At 38.0% G+C, this 26,553-nt stretch overlaps 2 protein-coding genes and 1 long non-coding RNA gene across 5 annotated transcripts in view; 1 reads left to right on the forward strand and 2 right to left on the reverse strand.

Moving 5' to 3' along the window:
• Positions 1 to 2,923: 2,923 nt before the first annotated feature.
• On the reverse strand, positions 2,924 to 12,811 carry BMI1 (BMI1 proto-oncogene, polycomb ring finger). 3 transcript variants are annotated; one of them, XM_056800129.1, is made up of 11 exons: positions 12,588 to 12,811; positions 7,534 to 7,667; positions 7,091 to 7,187; positions 6,405 to 6,460; positions 6,257 to 6,307; positions 5,987 to 6,095; positions 5,846 to 5,891; positions 5,323 to 5,421; positions 4,891 to 4,971; positions 4,666 to 4,804; positions 2,924 to 4,355 (listed from the first exon to the last, which is right to left on the reverse strand). In XM_056800129.1, exons 2-11 carry the CDS (start codon positions 7,643 to 7,645, stop codon positions 4,216 to 4,218), a joined length of 930 nt encoding a protein of 309 aa, XP_056656107.1. In that variant the 5' UTR covers positions 7,646 to 7,667; positions 12,588 to 12,811; the 3' UTR covers positions 2,924 to 4,215. The 3 variants fall into 3 exon arrangements, with proteins under 3 accessions (XP_056656107.1, XP_056656106.1, XP_007504940.1); XM_056800128.1 differs by having other exon boundaries at positions 2,924 to 4,804; XM_007504878.3 differs by lacking the exon at positions 12,588 to 12,811 and adding an exon at positions 7,753 to 8,483 and having other exon boundaries at positions 2,924 to 4,804.
• On the forward strand, positions 8,491 to 11,061 carry LOC107650178 (uncharacterized). Its single transcript, XR_001625188.2, has 2 exons — positions 8,491 to 8,588; positions 9,002 to 11,061. It is a non-coding gene; the product is annotated as an uncharacterized LOC107650178 (long non-coding RNA).
• A 1,650-nt stretch (positions 12,812 to 14,461) lies between the features above and the next one.
• The window catches only part of COMMD3 (COMM domain containing 3), an 82,463-nt gene continuing 70,371 nt past the window's right edge, over positions 14,462 to 26,553 (reverse strand). The window contains exons 3-10 of the mRNA XM_016426356.2: positions 18,265 to 18,805; positions 16,768 to 16,879; positions 16,614 to 16,677; positions 16,489 to 16,523; positions 16,083 to 16,143; positions 15,943 to 15,999; positions 15,796 to 15,855; positions 14,462 to 14,861 (exon numbers count right to left, since the gene is read on the reverse strand). Coding sequence (XP_016281842.2) covers positions 14,802 to 14,861; positions 15,796 to 15,855; positions 15,943 to 15,999; positions 16,083 to 16,143; positions 16,489 to 16,523; positions 16,614 to 16,677; positions 16,768 to 16,879; positions 18,265 to 18,805 — 990 coding nt within the window. The 3' untranslated portion in view covers positions 14,462 to 14,801. The remainder of the gene's footprint in view (positions 14,862 to 15,795; positions 15,856 to 15,942; positions 16,000 to 16,082; positions 16,144 to 16,488; positions 16,524 to 16,613; positions 16,678 to 16,767; positions 16,880 to 18,264; positions 18,806 to 26,553) is intronic.

Raw genomic sequence — 26,553 nt, forward strand, 5'->3', positions numbered from 1 at the left:
GACTATCTTTGAAATAACTTTTAACAAAAGATTGAATCTTTATTGTCTTCCTGGAGTTAATATTATCAAGTAGACACCTGAGGCTTCGGAACTTATTGTTGATAGATTCTTCTCTGGAGCAGACGAAAAAGAAACTCGCTAGAAGAGAAATTAAAGGGAAAGGGAAAGGACCGGTGGGAGCACTTGGAGAAGGTGGGGGTGAGGGATACAATTCCAATTGCAAATACAATTCTTCATAAAATTCCCAAGTACTGTATTCAGAGGTTGCTGGATTTTCTTGACATTCAGCGATTGATGATGACACAAGGGAGGCAGAAAATGACAGGGAAATCACTCATAGGGAAACTCTTGAAAATGCACACGAAAGAAAGGAAAATCGGTACAAATAAGATAAAAGGAAATCCGTTTCAAGAGCCAAAACTAGACGAAAAACGTTAAAATATTAGCAACGGAAACAGGAAACACACAACTGAGTGAACCTTTTCTGAGAATCTCATCGTCAAAAAGGGCGATGTTAAGTATTTGCATGTCATTGTCCGCTTAAATGCTCCTTTGCATCTTCCCAGGATATCATTCACCACGAGAAAATGAAGATAATCTGATTCTTTGTAAAGAACCCTGTCTTTCTGACTACCTCAGAATTATTAATGGTATCTATAGTGGCAAAGTTCGGAACTGCAGTAGTTTATTTTATCAGAATTCCAATAAGTTTTAGAATGGAAAGAGATGGTAGAGATTATCTAGCTCAAACTCCTGAGAGGAGAGCCTGAGGCAGAGAGATGTTTAAAAGTCTTATTTAAGGTGACAACTAGTTAGTGGGAAAGCCTAAAACTAGAATCCCAGGCTCAGGTCTCTTGGGGCAGGTGTTCTTTCCATTTTGCCTTGATGCATCTCCTCCAAGATTCTGTTTTTCAAGGGAGCAATTGGTGAAATGCTGGAAAAGGAATATCCTAAGAATTTCAGGAAATTTCAAAGCCTTTGAAAGGAACATTCTCTTTTAATAGTATTTTTTTTCCCTCAAACAATGCTTGGCAACCAAATCTAGTAGTAGTTCCTTGTAATTAATGAACCAAAGTAACTCCTGCCTCTCATTTCAGATTCATTGGAAGGAGATGCAGTGTTGATTGTTCATTCTTTAAATGTATGGAGAAAATCTGCCCTCTAATAAAGTCCAATACTTTTTTTTCCATTTTAAATTTCAACACAAAGGTTGTTGACCATATTGAGATAAAATCTAAAAATAAACATTTTCTCAAATGGTTGTGGTAATCCAATTTAAAGCTCAAACTTTTTCAGATCCCCAGGATGTTAGTGGTAACTTCCATAGACACCTTCATGCAGAAAAGGTTCCATTGACTTCAAAATGCTTTTCCTGGCCTATACCAAAAAAAACAAAACAACAACAACAAAAATTAGAAATGCTGATAGGTACTGAAAGTTGTGGCAGAGTAACTAAAACTCCAAGCAGGGGGAAAGAAGGTTCAATACTTCATTGAATCTACGTTTACCCTGTTGTTCTATTCTGTGATTTTTTAAATCCAGTCTTACTTTCTCAAGCACTTACCAATCCAAAGAGTAGAATAAAAGATCTGATAAATTAATGGATTTTTCACACACACAGTTCAATTTATGTAGTGGGATAGGTTATATTAAAAGATACTTACAAAATGCTACAAAGTGTGAGAAACAGAATAGATTTCTGATTGTTTATAGAACTCATTACTTCATTTTATTCTTTCCAGTGAGGTAAACATAAAGACTTCTTCTATCCAATATTTTATTCAACATTTTGCTTTATATTATGGAATTCCAAGGATTTTTTAGAAGGAAAATTCTCAAGCCTTTCAACTAACTTTTCTGGGACCTTCTGCAATGATCACCATATAAATTAGCATCATCTTTGATGTGGAACTCCATGGGGATTTTTTTTGTTTTGTTTTCAACTAGATTATCAAAAGTTTTACATTACAATAGTCATAACCTGAATCCAGTGGCTCTAAGGGAGGACCATCAGGATATTATCCCCATTTTATTAAATAACTTTGTGAATGTGGAGGGTTTAGCTGAAACATCCCTTGAAAATTTCTGCAAATTTCACAATTCATTGACAACTTAGAATCTATTTGAGAGGGAAAAGAATAAAATTTATTCCCCATCATTCTTACTATCCACAAGAATGACATAAATATTAATAATGGTAAAGTTAGATTTTATATTTATAAGCTGACTTCAGAATTTATAAATCTATATTAAATAGATCAATGCTTAATTTATAGTTTGGGGTTCCACTTTAATTTATATTACTTTAGATTTGTATACACCAAATAAAGTTGTGTCAAGATGTATAATTCACTGGCACCACTTAGACACATTCTTTGATAATACTAATATCCAAAACTGAAAAATTACTGAAACTCACATTAATCTGTTTTGTTTCCTCAGCTGTTAAGGTTAACACAGAAAGTTTGGAGGGGGAGACAAAAAAAAAACAGTTCCTCTAACCAGAATTGAAGAAAAATATTCATTTTAACTCAAGAATTATTTGTGGAATAGGCACAGACCTGATGTGGACTAAGTTTAAAAGAAAGAAACTGATCTTTAAAAAAATTACATTGCTTGTAAATTTCACTTTCAAGAGACAAATATATCCTCTTTTGTTTTTATCACCAATCATCTCTTGCAATGTTTCCAGAAAGGATAACAGTTTTTTTTTTCTGTATTAAGTGCTTCTTTAGTGTCTCAATGATCTGTTTATTGGCTTCTTTTTGCCAATCAATTATAAATTAAAGTTATTTCTATTTCTACAACCAGAAACTCAATTGTTAGTATATAAAGTTAGGATGAAATAAATTTATATATTTTGTGACTTCATGGAAATTTTGTAGTCACTGGAACTTCAAAGAAGGCAGAAAAAAATAACTACTTATATGCAAAAGTAATGATTTAATGACTATAAGCAAGACAAAGCAATAGAATTGTGCTTCTTTTGCAGACTGGAGACAATGAAATGTTTAGCTACAATTTTCCCATACAAACATGAAACAATATTCATATAGAATAAACACCCTCACAAATGTATAACTGATGGGTGATGAACACACACAAAGTTCGACCAAAGCAAAGCACAAACTGAAAAACAATTGGGGCCATTCATATTTTAAATTTAACATGCTCTTCCTACTTAAAATTAATACGGAGCTTAATTAGGAGCTTATAAATTGCTCCTATTTACAGACACTTAAAGAGAGGCATTTTTCTTTGTTTGGAAATGAAGTACCTGTTAAATTTGAAATTACTACTGTACCATATTTTAAAGTGAATTTAGATATAATGTCTTCATCCAGCAATTTGTTCGTTTCTTAAAATTTCTACCACATGTTTTATGTCTATAGTGATTCAACGTGTTTTTTTAAAACACAATAATTTCAGCACATCCAATAATAAAATTGAAATAAAATGAACAAATCACTTCCCTATTCCTCGGCTACAGAGTTTTTTTTCTTGGCTGCAACACAATTTGAAAAATAAAAACATGTTACTGAAAAAAGACAAACATCATAATAGTTTGCCAACTGCTTTCAAAATAGCTGATTCTGGAATTTGTTATCCACACTAAAAATGTTCTCTGCTGATAAGCAAGGCTCAAACATAGGATATCTGCAAGGGTCGAACCAGTTTGGAGAATTTAACAACCGCATTTGAGTGCATGAAACACAATATTTTCTTTATAGTATTTATAAATATATCATACAATACTGTTTCCTGTTATGTCATATACCAATATGGCATTGTACAACAAGCAGAATGCCATCTGATTCTTACAAAAGCGAATCATTTAAACAAGTCAGTAAAAGAAACGGTAGTACCCGCTTTAGGCATACAGATTGTAAAACTGAAGTTTACTTTCCTTTGATCGATTCTGCACAGCAATGGAGAAGTAAAAATGAAACATAAGAATCAAAATGGCTAATATGTAAGAAATTGTTATTCACAGTGACATGGCTACATAGAATGCATTATTCTATGCATATTCTTTCCGTTTTGTTGATTTTCAAGATGAAAAGCACTTGTTTTCTACAGATTCACAAAACAGCATAACAAGAACAATTGAAGAGAATGTGATGTAGGCGTTAGTTGAGATTAACAAATTATGTTCCAATCCTTACATCCACTGCAGAAGATTCCCAAATCCCCACAATGGCTCCAAAAACCATTTCACATCTTTCCTAGTACAGAGAAAAAAATCTTGCCTGCCTCCTCAGAAATCATTTCTTTACAGGAACAATCTTTCATTGCAATTAACGTCCACATGAATGCCACTTCTAGTCCCTCTTTTATAGCCAAATTCGATGTCACTACAAAAGAAAGCAAATTGGACGATAGTCACATGTATTAGCATCTATAAAGCTGTAATGGCATAAAGATATCTATATAAATCAGGGTTTCTTTTTTTTGGGGGGGACAGTCTGAGAGGTCAACCAGATGAAGTTGCTGAAGAGCCATTTACTGATGCTTTCCGAGGTCTGTTGGCAAAGGAAGATTGGTGGTTACTGCTAGGACTGCCGCTGGTTCCGTTCATAGTACTGGAGATATGTGGAAACTGAGGGTGAGGAGACTGAACTGGGGTACTGGGACTAGGCAAACACGAAGAGGTGGAGGGAATACCTCCTGCTGGGCTGTTGGCCTTATCACTCCCAGAGTCACTTTCCAATTCTCCACTATTATTTAAACCATCTCTCTGGTGGCTGATCTTCATTCTTTTACAAGTAGGGCGAACTCTGTATTTCAAAGGAAGAGGTCCATTCTACAAAGTAAATACATGGAGACAGTCATAAGCCTTTTAAATGTTATTGCCAACCATAGCCTCTTATTATTAGAGCAGATATTTACCCTTCTCCAGGTGTAAATGTAGGCAATATCCATTAGTGTATAATAATCCTTTAAAGGTTCCTCTTCATACATTACATCAATCTAAGATATAAATTATTCAATTAATAAATATAACAATAAAGTTAAAATATAGTTTTTTCCTCAATTTCATAGTAGGAGAAAATATTTATTTAAAAAGAAGAATAAGACCTTTTTATGAGGTAAAACAGTACTCCATACTACGGGATTTCATGCTAGTCACAAACTTAATTTTAGCATCTTTGATTTTTTATGTGATAAAGATCTTGGTAATCAAAAATCCAAAGCATTACAATTGTTTAGTTGTTTCTACTGCTGATTCAGAATCCAATAAGCAAAAAAAAAAGGCAAAAACAAACTTGAAGTTAACAGAAAATAAATAACATACATAAAAGTTGCAAAGAAAATCAGTACCTGGAAAGTATTAGGTATATCCATTTTACTTCTCAGAAACTTTCTTAGATGCATCACTGTCATTGCTGCTGGGCAGCGTAAATATCTTTTATCATTCACCTGGGAGCATATTTAGGAAAGTTATTTTTTTCAATTCTAGAATCATAACCTTTCAAAAAGGCTTAATTTGAAATATGTAGACAGGCTAAAGTTGTAACAATATTATATAATTCAAAATTTTAAGAATTCTTTGTTAACCTTGGGTGAAATATTTCAATACTTAGGATGTCAGGGCAACTCAAATTATAGTTATTTGATCATGCATATATCAAATGAATTTAAGTATTTTGGAAGACTATGGAAGGTAGATTATAATTCCTGATTATCAACCTCAAGTAATTAATAACAATTAGTAATACATTGCTATCTATTTGATTTTATGTGCTACTGATATTTTCTAAAGAATAGAATAAGAAAACTCATAAAAATTTTAAAAAGCCCCAAATTTTTCTTCTGCACAAGTTTCATATAAAATAGACTATACCTCCTCCTTGGATTTCTCTTTATCCTTGTTTATTTTCCGATCCAATCTAAGGAAAGGAAATAGATAAGGATAATTAAAATAATATACCTAATAAGAATCTAGCATAAAAAAATTGATTTTTTTCCCCCTGATGGAACTTGCCTGTTCTGGTCAAAGAATTCAATGGATAAGCTTATTATCTCATCATCAGTGATAATTCTTTTATCTTCATCTGCAACTTCTCCCCTGTCTTCATTAGAGCCATTGGCAGCTAGATGGAAATTTTGATATATTTAATTTTAAAAGTGTGCACAAAAGACAACAGAAGAATGGAAGGTGTCATGCAGTTTCAATCTGAGGTGTTTGTTTTGTTTGTTTTTTAAATCACATAACTGAGATTTTTTTTTTTAAGTAAAAGCTAGAAGGACTTGCCGTCAGCTGAAGGATGAGCAGCATAAAAATCCCTTCTTCTTTTCATTTCATCTGAAAGGCAAAAATATAAATAATGTTTTTAACCTGGTATTGTACTTAAAAATCACAAGACAGTCTAGTAAAATCATCTTTACATTTTGCTACTCACTTTTAAAAAGGCCTGGAACTAATTTGTATACAATATCTTGAAGAGTTTTATCTGACCTGAAAAAACAAACATAAAAGTAAACTATTAATTAGACCCAGTAGGTATAAAGTATTACTTTCCTCTTTCTTCTTTGGACTTAAAGTTTTAACTGTATTGTGACATTTTTTAGAATAAGGCTAATATATGAAAAAAATACTCAGAATAAAAATATTTATGTATAAGATACTGCAACAGAACTCAAAAAATAGTATACTATTTTCTTCTGTAAAATGTATGACAAACTATTTTATATCTATAAATGACCTCTAATTTCTATTCCATTTTGCACATGGAAAAAATAGACTTTTAAATAATAACTTCCCTGAATGAACAGGGACAGTACAAAAAAGAAATGTGGAACCATCTACATTTTTATGACTTAAAATTGTCTCAAGGTTATATTCATATTATAACAAAAATAAAATGGGTCAAAATTCAATGTTAAAAAGATACTATGTGAAGTTAAAATCTTTCTTAATATTACATTTTAAAATTAATACTTTTTTCTTAAATCTGAAGCTATCAAATAGCTTTAATGACATTTTATATACACCATCAATAGAAAGTTTTCTATCAAGTAAGAGGATAATCCAAGGATTATAACTTGCTACAAAGCAAACCTACAAGGAATTTTAACTTTCTCCTACCTTATATTCAGAAGTGGCCTGGTTTTGTGAACTTGGACATCGCAGATGGGACAATACTTGCTGGTCTCCAGGTAACGTACAATACATGTTTTACAGACTGGAAGCAGAAAGAGAAAGATTTTTGCTTAGTTTAGAAGCTTGAGAATGAAGCAGTGAAATGAGAGGTAAACTACAGCCGGGAAAAGGGTAAAACAAGCATTCAATGCCAAAGTGAATAATATTTCAGTGGACTAAAGGGGCATCAATGAACATCTTCAGAAGACTTGCCTATTGCATGCTTATCTTGTGTGTAAGAAAGAGCTCCCATTGCTCTGGAGGACCACCTTTTGCCAAACTTTGGAAGTTCTTTAATTTTCTTTAACTTCCATCTAAAACAGTGTAGGAGGGTAGAAGGGAAATACAGCCCACACAAGTGCCCACAATGGGCTGAAGCTGGTACTTACAGGAATGTAGACATTCTATAATCGTGGTGGCATCAATGAAGTATCCTCCACAAAGCACACACATTAAATGAGGGTTTAGCTCTGTGATTTTGATTCTGGTTGTTCGATGCATTTTTGCTTAAAAAGAGGAGGTCCTGAAAAAGACAGAAAGAATGGCTATAATGCACAGGGGGATTTTCTCTAGTATCCTACCACTATGAAAATGCTGCGCGCACGCACACACGGACAAAAACTTCAGTTAATGGGATCCGAAAACGCATCAGGTGAGCTGGAAGAAGTGTCTAAAGAAGGACTTTGCTCATCAACCCAAGTTCGTTCCACTACAGTGATGAATCCAGACCCAACTCAAGTTTCTTCTAGCCGGTCGAGGTCATGCCGGGAAGGCGAAGAGGAGCCTGAATGGGACCAAGAGGCGATCTTCTAATTGCATCCGAAGTCCACCAGCAGACCCCGCACTGGCCCAGCATTGGCCCCGCACGCGTTTCTCAACGACATAGTTTTGTTCCAAGCCTTCCGGCCAAACGCGGGAAAGAGATCCCTTAATTGATTAAAGGCACTTCGGCCGGAGCTGCCCTCCCAAAGTCAACTGTCGCCCCCGGGGGCTGGGGAGGGGGGCGGAGGCGGACTGTTCGGCTCGGTTCACCTCCTCCACTCCTCCAAGGTTGTTGATTTAGTCAGTTCGAGGAGCCACAACTTGCACATTTCCATGCAACACAAAAGGGAAAACAAATCCTGCTCTCTCCGCATCACTGGCATTTCCGGAGCCTAGTCGCCTCCCTAGCTGCTCCGGCTTCGAGGCGCACCTCAAGCCGAGATCCTGGGCTGGGGCCTGAGTTCGGGCGGGTCCGGGAGCAAAGCCTTCCCCGAGTCCTCCTCTACTCCCGAAGCAGACACAGGGGGTAGGGGATGTGGAAGAGGCGGATCCCGGCGCCTCTGTCTCTGTCTCGCTCCGGATTCGGAACTAGCCTCTATCGGGGTTTCCATAGCAACTTACACTTACACTTGGCATCCGGCCACCGCTGCAACACACAGCCCAAGCCCCAGAGAAGAGCCGGGTGTGCGGGGAAGCCCGGGCTGGGCTGCTGGGGGAGGGGAGCAAGCCGCGAAGACCGGGGGGAGGGGCTCCAACTGGAGTTGGGAGGGGGTGCGAGGCGCGGAGCCTAGTGCGGGCGGGGGAGGAAGGTTCCGAATTAGTGCTAGGAAGCAGTGCCGGGTTTGGGGCGCGGGGTGGAGGCTACAGAAGGCTAATCTGGAGCTTTGGGGAGCGTCTGAGAGAACGGCAGAGACTGGGCAAGGGAAAAGCGAGCCATTGTCACTCCCGGCCATTTCGGACACTCTCGGGGGCCTCTTTCCACGTCGACTCGATGCAAGAAGCTTATTTCAGACCTAGGCTCTCCGGGTTTCTCTTGTTAGCAATTCGCCAGGGCAAAATTTTCACGAAGGTTTTTTTTTTCTTTCTTTTCCCCAGGAATTGCCAACTGTGCACTTAGCCCCAAACCTTCTGAGCTCAAATTGCAAGATGTTTATTGAGTGGAATCTCTTTAAAAGCTCCCCTTTCTAGAATTAAATTCTCCTGAAGATTTGGACGAACTTTAAAAAAGTTGGGAAAGACTGAAAACTGAAATCGACTTGGGGGAGGAGGGGGTGGCGGTGGGAAATCCTCTAGGTTATTTGAACAAACTGAGTATGAAAGCAAGAGAAACAACTTTAAACAGTAGGATTGTGACAATATGCAAAGGACCATGTGACCAGCCCATTCCCTACGTTAAATCAACACCTTGTCAACACAGAATAGCGACTAGAGTGAAAAACAAATGTCATTTTCTCAGCCTGCAGTTCATAGCAAGCTCTAGAAGATGAAATGGCATTACCAACAGATACATTACAGGGAAGGACTGCTGGATACGAAACACCAACTGGCAATCTAGTAAATCAAATTGCTACAAGTCCTCCAAAAAAAACCTTTCTTACCCCACTCCTCTTTTTATTTGAGACCTCAAACGGAGCACACAGGCTAAGTGTCCTGACCTTTCTGACACATATTCTGAAAGTTTTCTTAAACAGAAACTTGTGAATTTGTGAAACCCACGAAATGATGTAACAGTTATTCTAATTTTCTTCAGATTTGGATACATAATAGAGAAACACAATACAACACACCTCGATGTCTAATGGCTTCGACTACTGGTCAACCTACTAAGAAAGGGCTTAAAAAGGCTTTTGTTGAAGAGATCACAACTCCAATGAATGACAAATAAGAATGCTAGATAACTACATTTGAAACAAACAAGCCTCTTAACATACTGAATAGACAGAATATACATTTACGTTAAATCTCAAAGAATCATGGAAAAGCAAGGTATATGTTTCACTATATTTTGGGCACAAAGATCACTTCAGTGACCTCCAAAACAAAATTCCCTTTATCTATATGACACGTTCTTCTCCAAAAAGTTAAGCCCAGAAGGCAGTATTTCACTTTGTAAAAGTGTATCAAAGTGATTCCATTAAACATTCAGTTTATGAAGTGATTCCAATGCGGAAAAGATGGCTACAGTTCACAGATAGCTTATGGACAATCAACTCCTCTTGAATCCCAAACATGCATAAACTGAACAAACAGCTGTGGAGGGTCATCTCTGTTGGTTGGCTTAAGAAGTGTTCCAAGTGTGAAGTTCTAGACCAAAATCTTGGGGAAAATACTAAATCTGACTTAAAACTCACACAATCTCTACATATTTGCCAAGAGGTTGGCCTCAATCAGATAAGACTTGTCATAATGCTGCACATCACCTTGCTATCTAAAAAAACTTCAGCTCCTTCTTCCTACTCTCCCTTTTGAAAGTGCAGGAAAACTAATGAAGACCTCAAGTATGGTCCTTTTACAACTTAAACATGATTTGAGGAATAGCCTCTCTGCCTAGATAGGTTGATAACATCTGTGAATAACTCAGAGTTCCAACATAGAAACTGTCAATTAAGCAAGAAAAAGTGCAATTGTAATTACAATTACAATGTTAAAAATACCCAATGGTAATAACTTGACATTATATGACACTCAGGCTAGGGCTGTCAGTTTTGTTAGAGGCCTGACACCAGTTATGTCAAAATGAAAGAAAACAGAAGCAAGTTCTTATGTTAACAATCAGCTTGGCTATTTGCAATCTAAGAAATGCAAATGAACTCCATCACTGGAGTAAGCAACTCTTTATAAGTATGTGCAAAGTGGAGGTTAACTTAAGTCCTACCACACTTTTGCCAGTTTGGTTGTTTAACATACAACCAAGAAGTTGGCTGTAATAATTCATCTATTACATCCAGCTGAATTTCTAAATTCCATTCAACAATGGAGTATTTTATTCAGCTTTAAGTGAACTTTTAATAAGTGCAAAATTTGACAAAGCACAATCACACTGCAGTAAAGATAGAAATGAACAACAAAAAGTTTATAATTATGTTCATCAAATTAAGTGCTTGGACAATGTAATCAGTCACTCTGAAATAAACTCAATTGTTAATGCACTGTGATGGCATGACCTAGTATATAGGTGGAATATTAGAATCCTAAAGTGACTGAAACTATCATCTATCTACCCTGATACAGAAGAGTACCTTTGCAGAACTTCTTTGGTCTTAAGAGTCCTATAGATAAAATACAGAGTCAACTGCTCGTGCAATCCTATAACTCCATATGGCCACACTTGGAAGTGTACAAATATTCTTCGAGTTTCCCAAACTTTGTGGAGTTAGGTGCTTAATTTCCCAATTCTGAGCCATCCCCATTAAGAGTCTCTGAAATCCTCTATGACTATCAGAATTATTAGGGTCTCTTAATTGGTTTTCTTCTGATTATTAATGATAAGTTGCTGGGGAAAGCATCTCACTATATAGCTGTCAAGGCCAAATGATTCTATACACATGCCACATAAACTTTCTAACACCCCTTTCCTACACACAGCTATGACCTAGACAAGCATCAAATAAGTACTGTAATGCTTACTTGACTTTGTCAAGTCATAATTCTAAGCATACCCCCATACTGGAGCTTAGAAAGAAAAAGTAGCTGTAGGGGGGATTCGAGGGAGGGAAAAAACAGAAACCCACATGCTAACATCCAGTCACCATCTTCGCTCCAAAACAGCTCCAAATCTGAAAATGTCCATTTCTCAAAGATCACAATCCAACTGATTTTTAAAGAGAACTTCTTTTAAAACTGACCCCCAGCTAGTACCAGTGTAAAAACTTTACCATTTTAAGCATAAATGCAAGAGACATTGGAAACAACTGGGAACCGCCATCTTAACAAGCCATCCAATTTCATACAAGTGTTTGTCCAACTTAAGTTAATAACATTTTTGTTTCAGCTTTTTCCAGCTTAACACCCATCTTGGCGGGATCGCTGCCCCCCACATACTTCATCCCTATAATATGGGGACGTTCTGTAGATGTTTAAATACCTCAAAATACAATTCTTTGGGAGAGGAGGGAAACCACTTGACCCAGACAGCTCCCGATTTCAGGAACCGGTCCCCGTTTAATCAAAATCTGTCTCTCAACAAAGGGCGCTGCGTCCAGGGGAGCTGCATAGGCTGGAAATAGAAATATTCTCCTCGGGGGCCATGTGCATCGGGAGGTTTTAGAGGGGAGCTCCGGGGAGAAAGGAACTAAAATATGAGGATGTTCGTGCGTCTCTGAACTGGAGTAGGTGGAGGCGACTGAGGTAGAGAGCCTAGTGCTGGTGGTGGTTGTGGGTTGTGAGTATGGGTCTCGGGTGGTGTGTGTCTCTGCGTGTGTGTGTATGTGTGTGGGTCTCGGTGTGCGTGTGTGTATGTGTGGTCGGAGCCCAGACTGTCAGAGCTTTCTCCATACGGAGCTGGGGAAGGGAGAGGGAGCGAGAGAGGGAGCGAGAGAGGAGCGAGAGGGAGCGAGAGCGAGAAAGGGAGAAGGGGGGGCACCTCGGCTCCCCTTCCAGGCACCCAAACCGGCCCCAAACCCCAGAGTAGCCCCCTCCGCCACCCGCCTACGGTCCACTAGGCGCCTCCCTGGATACATACCCGGAAAAAGGATCCGGCGAGGGACGATCAGAGCGGCCGAAAAAGACAATGAAAGTTAAAAGTCGTTCAGCAGAAAATGAATGTGAGCCAAGCGGCCATCTTGAAGCGAGCTGCAGACGCTGCTGTCAATGGGCAACGAGCGGAGGAGAGAGGAGCTGCTGCTGCTGCTGCTGCTGCCGCCGCCGCCGCCGCCGCCGCTGCCGCCGCCGCCGCCGCCGCCGCCGCCGCCGCCACCGCCACCACCGCCGCCGCCGCCGCCGCCGCCGCCGCTGCTGCTCGCTCAGCTCATGCTAGTTCCCAAACCCCCAGATCCTCCTCCTCCTCCTCCTCCTCCTCCTCCTCCTGCTCCTGATCGGGCTCCGGCTCCTCTCCGAGGGGGGAGCGGGGGAGGGAGGGAGGGATGGGAGTGGGGACGATTAGATTATTCTGCGGGGTGGGGAGGTGTTTCTAATCCCGATCGGGGCTCCCGCTCCGACATCCCCATTGTCTCTCCCCTTCTCTCCCTTTATTATTATGATTATTATTTCATAGTTGTTGGGGAGGGAGGCGTGCAGCAGGGAGCGGGCGGGCGGGGGGTGGTGTGTGTGAGTGTGTAGAAGCGAGCGGGCGCGGGGGGGGGAGCGGGAGGAGGAAGGATGAAGATTGGGGGGAGGGGGCAAGGGGAGGAGGGTGGAAAAAATGCACCGTTGAAGGGAGAGTGGAAACTGACACCGGCCCCAAAATGGCTCAGAGTCCGCCCGCCCCCTCCCCCGCGGCCCCCTCCCCCTCGGGTCACGTGCTCCCCTCATTCCTTAAGGGCGGCCTGGGAATTAGTGTCGGTGTAGTCGGGGCCCCGCGGCCGCCGCCGCTGCTAGCGGCCTCCCCCCAGCCGCCCCCTCCCGCTCTTCCTCCCCTCCCCTCCCCCCTTCCCTTCTCCACCACCTCTCGCCCTCCCCCTCCCTCCCTCGCACACTGCGCGGCGGCGGCGGCGGCAGTGGCGGCGCAGGCTGGCGCTGGCTGCTGCTGCCGGGAGACATTTCTCCATAGTGCCACACACGCCACACCGTTCCGGGTGCGGAGACCACTCTGGCCCCGCACGCCGCCACACTCTGGCCCGTTCCCCGGAGATGCGGGACGTCCTTTTATCTCCCTCGAGGGCTGCGCCGCCACCTCGGCCTCGCGCTCTTGCAGACACTGTCTCCCGCCAAGGAAAGTGCCCGGTCCCCGCCACGCCTCCGGGGGCACGGGCTGCGGCCAGCCCCAGCCCCCGGGGACCCTGGAGTCCAGGGGGGTCATCTCGCCACTGTCTCTCAGGACCGGCCGCCCGTGCCCCAGGGTGGGGTTAGGAGTGTAAAGGGAATGGGGGTGGGGTGGGGGGGGTCCCTTGGTCCCCTGGCCGGGCGCGCACGCGCAGGACGGCCGTTCCCCTAGGGACTCGGGCTCCCTGGTTGGGGGCCCGCGCGCGAGGTAGGGGTCAGGAGGGGGCGGGGTCCACGACACGCGGTCAAATCTCCAGATCTGGCATTGGAAACCAAGGAGGATGCCTAGCAACTGCCCCCCAGACCTCTGGGAGCACCTTGGGGTGGGGCGACTTGGGGTAGACAGGGCCCAGAGGGGTCGGCTGGGGTTAACCCCCACTCTGAGGGCTACGAGAGCAGTTCTTTCCTCCCTGGGGGTCTCGGTTCAGGAGAGAATCCCTCGGAGCTGGAGGCGCCTGCCTCGAGGGCAGGCGCAGCCCACCACTGATTCTGGGGCTGGTGAGCTCTGGGGAGTACAGTCGGGCGTAAAGTCTCTGGTGGAACTTCTATTTAACTCTGAACTGGATTAATTAACGTCTGTGTCCTCATTGAAAAGGGGAAGAGGGGAAAAAATCTAAACCCCAATTTCACCGTCCATTTGTAAATAGGAGCATCTCAATTTATTTAAGCACAGAACTCGATGAAAGTAAAGGAAATAAGAATGAAGAGGAAGGGAGCGGGCAGTGGAGGAAAAACAACACTTTTTAAAATTATTTTCAACATACAACAGTATTTCTGCCTTCAGTTATATTGTAATAATGTAGAAAAGTTAGGTTCCATAAGTTTCACACGTTCAAAAGATGGGAATTAATACAAATTCTACTTAAAAAGGGGGGGGGGGGGATTCGACTTGCAGAGGGGATATGGATAGCTTGCCCGATGGACCGGGGAGCGCTGGTCTTCGTCTTGACCCTAGTAGATTGTTAACGTCCTTTAATCACATCTGAGCTGCTCTTTCCAGGCTTTTGGCGGCATCTTTAAGTTTTCCCACTAAGTCCTAAATATGTATGTAATGTAATAGTTTTTGGAGAGAAATAAACTCATGATTAGAGGTGGGAGGGAGAAAAAGAACTGGGAGAAATACTTTCTAAAGAGGTCTGAAATTCACTTAGGCTAATTGTTTTTGATTAATACATTTAACTAATTATTGCCAGTTAAATATTTTTAAAGGCACCTTTATTTCCCCCTAAGAGTATCTTCGAATTGGTTATCTGCTTTTGGAGTGAAATAAAAGCTTTTAGTGAGAATCTTCTACATTTAATAGAATGGTAGAGCACAACCAAGATTAGATTTCTCAAAGATTTTTTACAAAAGGTCATGCATACATATTCTCCGGAGATAAAGGTCTAATGAATGGTTACAGGAAGGGCAATTTAGTATGAGAAGTCTTTGAAAATCTGTCAATTACATCAAACTTTCGACTAATGAACTTTATTTTCTCAAGTAGTAAGGGGAAAAAATAAGTTGTCATGACTTTGAATAGATCTACAAGGGTAATGTGTTCTTTGCATTTTACTTTCTTCACTTGGTTATTAAGAAATCATTTTGGAATTCTATATCTCCTTTCCTCTTAGTGTAAAAAAAGTTCTAAATAGTTTATGCAGGTGTAAAAGAATTTTTGGAAGTAATGAATAGGACATCCAATTTAATATTGCTTTCCCTTTGTCACCCAAATCTCAGTTGTGAATAGAAACCAAATGGGGGCAGGGAAAGTAGAGTAAGCAATATTGAAACAGAACATTGTTATAGCAAAATTTAAAAAAACAACAAAAAAATCTGGCAGTTTCCAGGCCTATAAATAAAGGGAAGTCAATTTTAAAATTATACATTTAAAAAGTTCTCCCATCTACCCCCACAATCTTATTTGACCATTTGATAGCTGTAATAGTTTTGTTTTTTTTTTTAATCTCACATCTCAATAAATACTATACCTGTAATTGCTCCATAGTACAATTAAAACTAATGTCTGGATGGGATCTAGAGTCCTCATTCTGGGGAAGAGAAAAAAATGTCAATTAAAACAAAGTTTTCAGCTTCATTTCTCTACATAAAATGGGAAAAACAAGTTTATACAATACCTCAACATTTAAGGTCACCAAATATGATGGTCGATACAGTTTGTGAAGTTGATTGGTCTAAAACAACAAACACATTAATCAGCCCTCAATTAAAATGAGGAGATCACACAAAACTGTTTCCAAAAGATTCCAAACATTACCTTAATCTGATATTCCAACCGCCAGGAAACATCAGTTATAAGAAGAGGACATCTGCCAATTCTGCCAAGTACAATGATACTTTGTAATATTTCCAGAAAAACTTGTCTTTCCTTTACACAAGGATGATAACCATTCAAAGTCTCAATTTAAATATGTATGTTTGGAGCCCTTATATTTCATTTTTAATTTGTAAACTTAAAAGGGCAGTTTTGGGCAAAAAATTTAATGAACTTTATCTTAATAAACTAACTTAAATTCAATTGTTTCACTTGCCCTTTAGCCTTTCTCCTTTAGCACAGGATCTTTGTTTTGGTCTTGTATTGTTTGTTTCACCTAACATACCCCATATTCCCCCCTGCATGTGAAAAGTAGAAGTCAGCTTCATATTTTATATTTAATGCCTACCTTCCCAGTAGAATTTCCAGAGAATCCTTATTTTTCTATTAAAACAAAAAAGAAAAGAAATCTTTGCAAACTTAAGAGGAGAAAATATTAATTAGTAATGAAAATAAGTTGAATGTTACTATAACCTGATATTCTGTGCAAAAGAGTTCTATTCTCTCTCTGTCAAATTTACAGTCTTCTAGACATGTGCTAGGGAAAGAAAAAGCAGAGTTTAGTTTTGAAATTTAAATGGAATACATTCCACCTATTTGAAAAAATGTCAACTAAAATAAACTATACCTCAGAGTTGACTTGTCAGCTTTCTGCTTTCCTGCCTCCAGTATACAAGTTGCAATTGCTGCATGACTATGTTTTAATACCATAGGATCAATATGTTTCAAGTCTGGATGATCTAAAATAAATTAATGATGATACATATGATAATGCTGGTACATATCAAATCTTTAGGTACATTCTAAATAAGGCACCATCATTTTGATGAAAAAAAAAATAACCTTTTGTCCTCAACATGTTTACTTAAAATAACACCAACAATGAGGGAGGTAAATCCAGAGAAATGAGATGAGACAAGGTCAATTGCAAAGCAGTAAAACAATTTAGGATTATTGCTATTGACTAGTTTCAATTTAAAAAAAAAAAACCTCTTTCTTTCCTTTACTTTTCCTTATTGAACCCCAAAAAAAGTCATGTAAAGAAACTTTTTTTTTTTACACAGGCACTGGAGAAAGACTTAAAGGAAAACTTTAAGGCATGTTGTGTAACCAGAAAATCTGTGAGCTTTCCCTTTAAAAATGTTTAATAATGTATTTTTATGAACATTGTTAATAAAAGAAGAAAGAGTCCATTAAATTCCCCCAGAGCATAGTAATATTATATAATTAGATTTTGAAGGCTGAGTATTTGTAAACTTACTATTCAGGGATACCTAGGATATTTATTTGATCAACTTTAATTTTCATATTGGTTTTAACAGATGATTAATTCAAAAGCTCAGGGAAACAATAAAAAAACGGACAATCTTCCGTGTCTCCCTCCCCAGCATCCTTTGCATTTATGCTATTAAATCACCTGCTTCACATTAGCCCCAAAGAGTACAGGTAGGTACTGCACTCTGCAATCACTGATTGAATTATTGAAGAAGGTTCATCTCCTGAGCCTCTAAAGCTTTAAAAATAACTGTAAAATACGTGAGATTCCTAGGCTCGGAAATGATGTGCATTTATACTGAAACGAAACCGTGCAGGCTGGTTGGCTGAAGCCTATAGCATTGCACTTCACCCGGGCAGGTCCATTTCAACTGGTCCAATATGCATCAAACTGCTTGGGAAGCCGACTCTCTCTCCACTGGTCGCCTCTTCCGACACTGGGTTTGCAGAGATCTGGGGTCTCTTCCTCAGCCCCCTGGGTGTAAATAGCAGGGGACTGACCGGATGAAGCCCAACTGTCAAAACAGCTCCAGCTTCGCCCAGTGCTGAAAACCTGCTCTTTTAGGCCACAAACGACCCTCGGACGCAAGGGTTTTTCTTCCACCGGAACAAAGAGCTGGAGAGGGGGAACCGCGCCAGGCACAGAAGTCATTGGTTGGGGGCAGGTGCCAACTGGGGCCGGCGCGGCGCAGGCTCAAGGGCCCGGGCCGGGGCCAGCCCGGAGGGGGCGGATGGCAGTGCCCGGCGCCGCCGCCTCCGCCTCGGGCGCCCGCTGCCCGCAGCCTTGCTCCTCCTGTCTACTCCAGTTCCCCCGGGTCCGGCTAGGCCGGCTTAGAGACCAGCGGCTTACCTAGCACGGCCTCATCAGCCCGGGTTTCCAGCAGGTTCCGAAAGGCCGCCCGGAGGAGAAGTGCGAAGGCGGCGAGGTCGAAGCAGCCGGGATCGGCCAGCATCTGGCAGCCTCTCTGCACATACTCCGAGAGCTCCATTGTGAGCGCCGAGTGACCTTCGACACGCACACCACGTGACACGCGCCGGCGGCTCAGCTGATCCCGCCCACGAGCCGCTCGAGCGGCGGCGGCGGCGGCGGCTGAAGCTGAAGAAGGTGGAGGAGGCGGCCGCTCGACCCGAGAGGCTGTGAGTACAGCCCGAGCAGCCGCAGCAGCCACTACAGCTGCTGCCGCCCCCGAGGCTGTGCCGGCCTCGCGAGCTAGGGTTGGGGTGCCCCGCGGGCCGGATCCCGAACTTCCCCGAGGGTGATCGTGCGGACGTCCCGAGTTCCGCCACGGGCTCGGATAAGCAGCCCAGCTGCTGAGCCGGTCCACGCTGGCCCAGCCAGTAGGAGCCGGGGCTAGGGGCTCGGTCGGCGACGATACGGCTCTCGTATGGCCCTGGTGGGAACAAAGCAGTTGATTATTCCTGCGTCTGTGATTTTTTTACGTGCACTCTGCGCTTTAGCAATTGGCTTTAATACATTATTCATGAATATATTCGCCAGGACTTTAAGCGGCTTCCTTGTGGCTGCCAAGACGGAGCTTTGAAAAGCAAACTAGCAGATTTAAACATTTTGCACTGTTGTCACCGACTTCAGGAGATTGTTCGCATTTAATTGTTCAGTAGCAGCTCTACAGATAGGTTTATATTAACGGTTGTCAAGAGTGAAATTTCAAGGAGCAAAACTGATTGGAATTACTGTTGTTATACTTTTCAAAAGTAAAGCTGCTTTTCCATGTCGAGCTTTCTCTATTTGGCCCAGAACTCAAAAGTAGTTTTTTAAAAAGAATGTAAGATACCAGTTTATATAATTTTGAATAACAAGAAATTAAACAAAGGAATTTCAGGTAAATATAGATCTTTGGGAAAGGGGGTAGGGTCCTTCAGTCTTTAAGGATGATTAACCTTTGAAACAGTCTTACTAGTAAAATTTACTTGGCCATGTGTATTTGTTTTCATTTCTCTATTAAATTGTTTAAATGAAGTCAACATTTTAAGAACCTATAATATGGAGTATTGAACGTCAACAACCCACTTGCAAACTGAATAAGTATACACCACATTAAAAGGAATAATTGAGGTCTGATAAAAAGTTGGCATTGCCTCTTCACCTCAAGAAGACTCCACTACTGATGAGACATTTAGGTGGTTTCTTCCCAAGTTCTTTAGGAAATAACCATTGTCACCTTTCCAGCTCCCCCCTCCTCCCTCTTCATTGGTATCTTGACCCCATATTTATTCTGCCTCTCTTTTCTCATTCTCTTGGTTTCTCTGCATCTGTTGTCTTTTCCTTCCTATTTCTTACATATACAAACACAGGGAAAATAAAGCATAAGAGATTACAAACTTTAATATGAAATTTCAAAGGGTGAAAGTTAAGTTCTCAAAAGAAATACTAATTCATTCATTAGAAATACTAATTTTGGAGTCAGAGATTATATGTAAAATAATATTGAATTCAGGTTATTTGTATTAGAGAACTATACTTTGTTTCCCAACAGAAGTATTACTTATCAATACTGTTACTAGAATCTGAAGTGGCAATTTAAGCATTATTCAACTTGTCTTTTAAAAGTTTCATTTACCATAGATTTTTGTTATAAAGAATGCAAATTAAAACCAAATGAATGAGGGTTTGTAGGCAGAAAGTCAAGAATGGTAGCATATATAGTAGCTAATGTTTTAACCTCTTACATATGTAAGTACTTTCTTCAACTGGGTATGTGTGTCTTTTTCTACCTCAACATATTCAGTGTTAGTCCCAAGTAATACTAGAAGTTCCAAGGTTGACTCAGATTTTAACAATGATGTTTTCTCAGCATCTTTACTATAAGGGTCTTTCAGTTCAGTGTCCTTTTGAAGCATGAGAGGATACATATTATGTAAATATAGATCAAATTTGGTAAGACAAATAATTATTGCAGAAACATGTTCATTAAAATGGACAGTTATTCAGAAAAAGGTGTTCTTGTGTATCATTTCATCCATATATTTTCATATTCTTTCAAGAAAAATTACCAATGAAGCATTTCTGAAAGTAGAGGGAAATTTTCTTACTTGCTCTCATTGAAAATTGTAGCAATGGGAATTTTATTAAATTTAAATTGCTTTGACAATGATAATAAATGTAATAATTTTGGCCTAAAAGGATTTCTTTTCACTTCAGTGATTTAAAATAGTCTAACAACTTAAAATTCTTTACTAAAAAAAGATCAGTGTTGCTGTCTTTTTATCATAACATGCATTAACTTGCAATGGAACATTAAGCTAGATGATGCTGATAAATATCTGATTTTCTTACCAAAAGACCTGAAAAGTATTTAAGATTCCTATGTTCTAAATAATGTTCCAAAATGTAACAACATTAACTGTATCTTCTGAGTTGTTACCTTAGAATTTCTTAGAAAATAACACATAACTCTATTGATATACTTAAGATATAGGCCAACTCTTATGGAATCCATTTGGAAAACTGTTCCCAAACATCCTACTGTTAAATTTTTAATTTTGTTATATGAATATAAAACTCTCTTTTAAAAGCTCTAGTCTATACTATTTAAATACATCTCTTGCTTTATTTTCAAATTTCTAGGGAAAAGTGTGCTTTGTTTTGAAGACTTCAATGCCATTTATAGAAGTTGTACATTTTGTGAATTGGGTTAATTTTGTAAGTGACCCTGTGCTTATGTCAATAATCATTTATGAATATAGTGTAATGCCAGCAAACATGAAATGGGTGTTAGTTGTTTTAACATACTTTTAGTATTAGTTTATAATTCATCCTCATCCATAAGAATTGGGCCTTTTTTTTTCTAGTTAGATGAAATAAGACAATAAAGAACATGCATTATCTGCTAGCAAACAAACTTCAAAGCATAAATATATATCTTTCCCAATGAAATTTAAAATGGGAATTTTTTTCCTTTCCATTAACATCAATTTTCTAATTGACATATACCTTAATCCAAGAAACATCCTCCCATTCTGTCTGCTTTTTCTCTATTTTTCCCTCCACTGCTTGTAGGGATTTGGAAGTCTATATTATCATGTATCCAAAGCACAATTAACTGTTGGTGAACTAATTGGGAGAGCAAGAGAGAGACAGAGACACAGAGAAAGAAAGTGTGGTAACTAGGGCTTCTGACAAAATAGATAAAATCCCACTGAGAAGCCACCTAAGACAATCATACAGTTCTTTTATTATATCATACACTCTTAAAATAAGTGGGGGATACACTGGAAATGGGAAATATTTTTGTCTTAAGAGATCAGTTGTGACAGCATATAACTGTTTCAAAAATAGGACCTTGCAAAGTTTTAATCACATGTTTAATGGACGTTATTTGGAAATGGTAACATAAATTGTCAAATAAACCAAGGGGAAGATGACAAAAGGAGAAATAAACACTTGTAAACTAAACTAAATGTGTATAAAGATATATATTTGTGAAGAACAGTTCATATTTATCATTTAAGTACTAATAATTTTCTAGTCGTCGCTTTAAAATTAACATGAGTAAAAGATTTAAATGTATGCTTTAGTTTATATATTGTCACAGAGCCATATTCCTGCTGTATATTGATTTTTCTGCGGAATTAAAATTTATTAAAATGCACTTTGTGCCCTAACATACAGGGAAGTAAAAGTCAAATAACCTTACTAAGGATTACAGAATTCTTCCTGGGAAAGAGAGTTAGAAGTAACTACTTCCCTCTCGAATTTAGAAAAATTGATTTATTATGCACACATTTAAATCATTTAAGCTATTGTTCCTTTTTCTTAAACCACTGAGATTGCATAATGAAATATATTCTTAAGAAATTATTTCTCCTTTTAGTAGCTGTTTTTAAAACTACAGCCTTCATAGAACCATCTAATCATGGAGCCTTAAAATTTAAACATGAAAACCTAAAGAAGGAAAAAAAACAAGGAAAACAATAAGTAAAATCATTATGCAAAAACTCATTAGCCTTGAAATGTTAAAATGTAATCCCATTAGGGAAAATCACTTTTAAAAGGTAAATCATATATCATTCTGTGAAGATCAGTCAACTGTGCCTTTGATAGACCATTTGAGACAAGAATTCCATTCTCAAGGGATCTCTATGAAAAAATAGATGATATTCCTTGAGGATGAATTTGGGACCTGTGATCAGGATAATGCTGTCAGAATTTTGAGTCATACTGGTGGAATTATTTGGAAATTACTTTGTCATAGAAAGCATTTGTGTGCTAAAAAATAAAGAGGACCAAAAATGCTTATCATATTAAATTATTGCTTTTAGAACTTTCACTCTGGCACTGAAGACCATCTTACATCTTTAGTTAGAATATGAGTTTTGTACATATCAAAAAATCATCTGCCATTCAGAGTTTCACTCTTGATATATTGGAGCTACTTTTAGGACAGAAGACATAATAGAATTCATTTAAGAAAAGCATCTGATTTTTCTCAGTAAAATAAAAATTTCCTTGACTGGAATATTGCAATCTTAAACTAAGGCATGAAAGATGAAGATTCCCTTCCAAGCTTTCACATCCTAATATGAATTGAGGGACAGTAAATATAAGGAAATTTCTAAAAGCTGAATAGATGATGGGAAAGTTACAAAAAGAAAGACACAACAGGGTGAAGGCAAAATTAAAGGAAGAAAATAATGCCATCAAAAGAGGAAAAAATTTAAGAGAATACATCGCATAAAATGGACAAAACAAATTTAATTTCATGCCTTGGAATTTTATTCATATACAAATTAAATGAAAATATGTTATATTGAAATTGAAATATATCTGAAGCTCAACAAAATTTTTAGGAAAGCTATCCATTAATGTTTCTTTGTGTTTATTCAGAGCAATTGCAAAATAATCTGAAGATTTCTACTGCTACAAAGAGATCATTAAAAATTAAAAAAAAAATGTTTCTCCCTGAAATCTGCCAGTAACTATTCTTTCTTACTTCTTCAGTCTTCTTGGGAAACCACAAACTGATCCTTTGATTTGCTGTAGCAGAATATCCCTAAGTAAAAGCTTTATTTTGATACATACACACACATTTTACAATTAAAATACACTTAAATAAACTTTACAATACAAATTACTGACATTAATATACAAAAATTCCATAGGATTTATGCCAAAACTTTGGCAATATTTCTTTGCCCATAGCAACTTTCTTTGGGCTACTCTAAATTCAAACAGTAATGTTCCAAATGGGGTGGAAGGGCCTAGTCTATTAGTCCTGAACTTTTATTTTGGACTTGAAATTGGAGAATGACAAAGGCTAAATTCCCTTCTTTTGAGTACTGAGTTCTTATCTAAAAGTGAATGGTCCTGTAGTCTTAATGTCACAGAAAGAGGAATTTTGTCAAGAGATTCAAGAATATTGAACAATGAAATTTTATTCACAAGTTGAAAATGTTAATGTAAAAAGACTGTGAATTATATAATACAATGGTTATATTTTAAACAGCTACCTGACTAACATTTTTTTGGAATTTTATTTTTCATCCACAAAGCGCTTCACATTACTTCAAACAATGTAATCATACAAAATAAAAAAGGAAATGAAGCCAAAAAGGGAAAAGGAGCATTGATGGATGAAACCAAATGATTGGTATTGGTGAATTCTTTGAAAATGACTATGAAAAGGATTTCTTCTGCATTAATTTCTGAAAGGAGACAGTTTTAGTATTAGAAAGACAATCAAATAAGTTACATTGTATGACTGGAGCGTTTTTAGTTGTATTCATTGCTAATACTCCTCAATTTAAGTGATAGCGGTTGTTTTTTTACTTAACTGGAATAACTGAACTTAAACTAAATTTCACAGTTCAAAAATATTCCTTGTAAAAGCTCACTTGACAAATAGTATAGAGAAAGTGCATATGTCTTGGCTATATCCTTTTATCAGACATATAGGGTTGTGTCTATATAACTGGCTTGAAGTGTAAATTTGAGGCAATTTTATGGATAATTCTGCTCCAGGGCTTGATTTGTTTTCTCAATTAAGTAATTATCCAACTCTCCACTTCATTTTTTCTTTACAAATTCAGCCATATGTTAATGGCTTTGGTCATTTTTGACATTACCTGAGGATTTGCCTTAATTAGCTTTTTTATTCTATGGGTAGGTCTACACAAGACAATTGAATAGGCAACTGTGAAAGCAATTATACAAATAATAAGCAAAAGTCCTTTCATTTAAAGTATTCTTGTAACCTCTTCTCTATGTGTTTTTTAAAGCCTCTGTTGTGAGCATTATAAAGTATCACATAGAAAGAAATATAATTGGTCAAAAGATAACATTTTGAACTGTTACTCATAAGATAATTACTTTAATGCCTATAAATGAATAAATATTTCAGTCAATGCAATTGTGTTCACATAGATTCTGTAAAATCATTTCAGTTTTAATGCCATGATAAAGAAATAGTGAATCAAGTTTATTGTGAAAGGGAGCACAATGAATTATTTGGTTAGTTGAGAATGTAAAGTAGCAAAACTGGGGCCTTCATTATCAATTTCTTTTAATTACTCAAATCAAACTGTTTAACAATAAATTTCCTTTCATTTTGTACTTTGTTATGCATAAAGGAAAGATTACCTCAACTTATTACTCTGTATTCCTCATCCAAATTCATGTTATATTTAATTTTTCAGCCTCAATTAAGTTGGTGCCTTTAGATGTGGACTGTGTCTAAGAAGTTTGGGAGAGAGAAGGAGAATAAAGGGAAATGTAGCTAGAAGGAAAACAATATAAGATATCTAGATTTACTATTTTTAAAAATATATTTATCATGTAACTTAAGAATAATACAAAATTTAAATGAGGCATATTATAGAAATGTAGTTGTAAACAGCAACATGAGAAAGATAATACTTGGGCTAAAAATACTAGCTTTAAGTGAAAAGACTATTTGTAAAATGAAAATCAAAATGATTATTTTCAGGTGAAAGGAATTAATAATAAGGAGATTTTGCTTTTATTTTAGAAGTTGTTTCTATAGATAGCAAATAATTTTTCTTTCGAAAGAAACCTTCTTGTTGATATTGCCCATGTACAGAAAAATTAGTCATACTTGCCTAATGATTTCTAATAGAAATATAAATCATATACTGTTTCTAGAAGTTTGTGGAATTCTTTAAACTGATCATTAAAATACTTTTAAGGGCTTTGAAAGAAACATTTTCAAAATAGCTCTTTGACACTAATCTTCATTTTACTTCATTTATAATCCTCTTTTACTGAAGTTACTCAGGAAACAACTTTAAGACTGGTGGAGTTTGTAACTAATCCATTCTATGATTATTAGTGTGATCATAGAGGCCATCACAACGATAGTCTGTCATATTAAAATTGGGCCCTATACAAGAGGAATCATTTTGCTAGTGAACATTCTAAGTAAGATTCTTTATTCTTTGTGCATGGTAAAAAAAAATGGTCAGAAGACTGAATTTAAAGGTTAAAAATGCCAAATGATTTTACTTCTGAAGCTTGGTTTTCCTAGACTATTCTAGTTCATTAAAAGACTCAACAAAGTAGAAGCAGAAATACTAAGTTGAATTTCTGACATTTTTCAAAAGTGACTTCTAGCATATTTGTTTTAGGATCTTTTACATAGAAGTTTCATCAATATTTCATACAAAACTTATCATTCTTGTACAAAGTTATATATATAGATCATTCCAGACTGAGGCACAACCAGAAAAATAAGGATTATTATTTGGCATTTTAGAACCAAAGTATAGCATCTTCAGGCATAAAGTCATTTTAAAAAGCATTTGAGTATTTCTATGAATAATTCTTTCAGAAACTACAGGATTTTAATGGTGAATTTATAAATCATTTTAAAATGGGCTAAAATGACATCAGTTTCTATAGCAGAAACATAAGATTAAAAAAGGCAAAGTTGTTTGACAGATGGAGAGAGATTTTCTATCTCTAAGCCAAAGTATATTTTAAGATAAATTAGGTAATTTATATAAATTTACTATAAAAATAAATTCTGTAATGCTAATTTTCATTACTATGACAACTTTATATAACTAGGTATTCTTATAGAAACTATGGATTGTCATGTGACTTAAAACTCTAGTTTTCCTCAAATTTAGCCACTTAAAGACCTTAAAGATATATTTATTGTTC

The sequence above is a fragment of the Monodelphis domestica genome, chromosome 5 (genome assembly GCF_027887165.1).
Source record: "Monodelphis domestica isolate mMonDom1 chromosome 5, mMonDom1.pri, whole genome shotgun sequence".
NCBI classification, from domain to species: domain Eukaryota; kingdom Metazoa; phylum Chordata; class Mammalia; order Didelphimorphia; family Didelphidae; genus Monodelphis; species Monodelphis domestica.